This window comes from Emiliania huxleyi (assembly GCF_000372725.1).
Source record: "Emiliania huxleyi CCMP1516 unplaced genomic scaffold EMIHUscaffold_820, whole genome shotgun sequence".
In the NCBI taxonomy this organism is placed as follows: Eukaryota; Haptophyta; order Isochrysidales; family Noelaerhabdaceae; genus Emiliania; species Emiliania huxleyi.
In genome coordinates this window covers 1960-5356 of record NW_005195873.1, presented here as the reverse complement: position 1 = coordinate 5356, position 3397 = coordinate 1960, and the positions used below count along the sequence as shown (strand labels likewise).

Sequence of the window (3397 nt, the reverse complement as noted above, 5' to 3'; positions counted from 1 at the left end):
CACCATGGGTGTTGGGTTCGGCGTCTCTTACCCACGCGCCGTGCCTCGGGGGCGAGCCCTCTCACCAGTAGAGTCTAGAGAGAGGTCTGTCCGTTTTTATTTTGTGGGCCATCTATTGGATCTATCTAGCCCTCTAGCCGCGTCGCCGTCGGCGCGTGGGGCGTCTAGCTACGGACTATGGAAATCATTTACGACATGCACGCACGGCGTTCGTGTGGTTCTATTTGATGTCTTTCGTAGAAGAGAAAGCGGCAGCGCCCGGCTGGAGGACGCACAGGGAGCGCGGTTTGCTAGGCGGTTTGGCTCCTGACGACTACCCGCCGCCTGTCGATGCTGCCGCCTGCTCCCCAGCTGCCAGCCTGCGGTAGTCATCCCGCGCCTCGTCGACGACGATCCCGCCTATCAACCAGGCGGATACTCGCTTCGCTCATCGCTCCTCACCACTGCATCCCCCGCGGCTCATCGACGCCGCCCGTGGAGCGCAGCAGCGCGACGGCGGCGGCCGCCGACACGAACGCGCCGGCGAGCCGCGGCACCAGAGACCTGGGTTCACAGCTCGGCGGCGTGAAGAGACGCTGTTCACAGTGGGGGCGCGGCCGCCCACGGGCGCCGGAGACCGGAGCAAACCCAGCGCGCAAGCGGCAGAGAGGGCGGCGGCGGCGGCGGCGGCGGGAAGTCGGCGGAGAGGCGGCCGCGCGACGCAAACGCGCCATTGCTCCGCGGCGGCGTTCAGGGGCGCGCCGGGCTGCGCGCAGCTGTCCGCGCGGAACAGGAACGGCACGCCGCTGCCCGCACCTATACTTCCGTCGATTGGATTTGAGGTGCCGGGTTTGGTTCGGTACTGCACCACGCAACCGCCCATCGCCGCGGCAGATCCGCACCCGCTCGTCGAGGTAAGTGACGTCGAGTCCGACGGAGGAGGGCGGCCTATAAAAGAAATATGCGGCGCTTCTCTTTTCTTTTTCGAGGTGCGTGACGTCGAGTCCGACCGAAAACGGCGGCCTAATCGCAACCAGCTTTGACTGACTCGTTGTTCGCATGGCCGCCTCGCGCAGCACGCCCGGGTCCTCGCCCCAGCTGCAAGTTGACGAAACGGCCCTCGCGCCCAAACAGCGACACGCGCGGAGCCTCAAAGGCGACCGCGATCGTGTTTGGCGAGAGCGGCCGGCTGCTGTTCCGCCTAGAAAAGAAATACGCGCTGTCAAAGAAGTACGGCCTACAAACGAATTACGGCTGCTGCTCCACCTCAGCGAAGCCAGCTCCGGCTGGTCGAGGTCGCGTCGCCACGCGCCTGCTGTGAACAGCGCCTCCTCACACCGCCGAACTGTGAACAGCGTCTCTTCGTCGCGTCGCCACGCGCCGCGCAGGATCGCCTGCCTACGTGGTGAAGATGCCAACGTCAGGGCGGGAAGACGGTACTTCAGAGCACCGCGTGAGTACACCGGATAAGAAGACAGTGAATGCAGCGGAATCCAGCTGGGTACAGCTGAGTGCGTGTTTTTGTCGAGCGCTGGTTGGAACCACATGAACGCATCTTCCGCTTCTACGACCGGCGACCCAGGCACGAGGCCGAGCAGCCTGAACTGGACGACGTTGACGGCCACGTCGTCGAGCACGTGCTGGAAGAGCGCGTCTGTGCGGAAGAGCGCTCGGCCGATTCGGCCGCGGTACTTGCCGCCGGCGGCGTTTGACCCCTTCGATGACGACTGCCCGACGTAGACCACCTCGGTATTCCGAAGGAGGTAGGGAGAGGCGAAAGCGTCCGTGCCCGCCCACGACTCCTCCAGCGCGCTGATCAGCGACGACGCCTCTGCGCGCGTGGAGTCTGAGGCCGCGATGCCGCGGTCGGTCGGCTCCACGAGCGCGAGAAGCTTGGAGACGGTGTCGGCAGTCGAGCTTGGTGAAGGGGACGACATTCGCGCGGCCGGCGTTCGCACGGCCGGCAGCGGGCGGCGAGGTGCGAGGGCGCACGTAGCGATGGTGGCTAACATACACATGTCGGAGCGCGCGATCGACAGCGCGAAAGAGCAGATCCGTGGGATCAGCGGGCAGCGCCTGGGGCGCCCCAGCGTCGGGGGAAAGAATTTTACAACAAAAAGAAGAATTCTACCAGGCCCCCTCTCACAGGTAGAGCAAGACTGCTCTAGCCTCGCATGTCACTTCCTGTTGTCTGTTGTTTGTTGTGCCCTTGTTTGTTCTTCTGGTGCCTTGGAGTGCTGGGGGGGGCGACAGGGAGGATGTGGCCCTGAGTTATGTGTACGCCTACTCAGGGTGTGTGGCAGCCAGCTGGCTGTGTGTCTTGTGAGCCTGTTTGTGTCTGTGTGTCGCTCGTGCGTGTCGTCATCATCTGTCTAGCGTCCACCCATACCGCGTTGGTGTCCAGTCCGAGCCTGGCTGTTCTTTACCCGAAAGAAAGAGAAGGGAGCTCGCGGGAGAGGTGACGAGTGAACTACAGGTAGTGGGGAAGGCAGCCTCGATTGCCATACAGACATGGGTGCGAAACAACGACAAGACCAAGGCACGGGCAGAGGAACGAGAGAAGAATATAGGGTGGATAAAGCGCCTGTTCACGGCATGGAGGGTGAGCCACACCGAACGTACCGCGCGAAGAGCCGAGCGGAAGGAAGCCGGGGAAGATGACTCCGAGGAGGACGAACCAGTGGAAATCCAGTTGTCAGATGTCACGATGCACCCGAAGGGGACCCCAGCGCCGGCATCATCCGTAGAGGCACGAGTGTTCGAAGAGAGAGTGGACCTGAGCAACAACATGACCTGTAGGCAAATGATCGGAGTGGGAGTCAGAAATGTGGTCCTTGCGCGAGGGGAACTCGATAGACTCGAGGGGCCAGGATACGCCGCGAGGAGGACGGAGTTGCGCCGAAAGGCCAAAGAAGCCGCGAGAACAAGGGACCGGCAGGCGGCGGCGTCGCAGGACGAGGCAGAAGAGAACGACGCGACAGAGGAGTGGCGCCCTTGCTTCGCCTGTGTTTGCGTGGTGAGGTGGTGGGCCTGGGCTTGGAGCCGGACAGCCTCGCGATGCGCTTTTCAAACAAGGCCTTGTGTTCCGGTAACCAACCGGTCAACATCGCCTCCCTGAGCCGCGACGATCCGTGCGCCGTGTCGTCCGTGCCCGAGAATGTATTGCGAGCGCGCCGAGCGCTCGCCGCGCGCAGGGAGGAGCAGGAGCGGGCTGCGGCAGCGGCGGCGTCGCAGACGGCAGAGGACGTTGCAGCGGAGGCGGAGCGGCGGCAGCAGCTGGCGGCGGAGCTCCTGGAGGAGGAAGCGGCCAGGGCTCCGCCTCAACTTCAGGAGTCGGGACGGAGGAGGAGGAGGAGGAAGAAGCAGAGCGGCTTTCGCGGGTTGAGGAGCAACGCAACCGAAGGAGCAGAGGGATGGG

The 3397-nt window shown here is 63.8% G+C and overlaps 1 protein-coding gene across 1 annotated transcript; it reads right to left on the bottom strand.

The window, feature by feature from the left end:
- Positions 1 to 437: 437 nt before the first annotated feature.
- Positions 438 to 1991, bottom strand: EMIHUDRAFT_249755 (hypothetical protein; the record flags this gene model as incomplete). The annotated part of the gene is made up of 6 exons (XM_005759041.1): positions 438 to 543; positions 856 to 927; positions 1028 to 1180; positions 1246 to 1377; positions 1558 to 1896; positions 1972 to 1991. The coding sequence occupies 6 exons, from the start codon at positions 1989 to 1991 to the stop codon at positions 438 to 440; spliced, it is 822 nt and encodes a 273-aa protein (XP_005759098.1).
- Positions 1992 to 3397: the final 1406 nt, after the last annotated feature.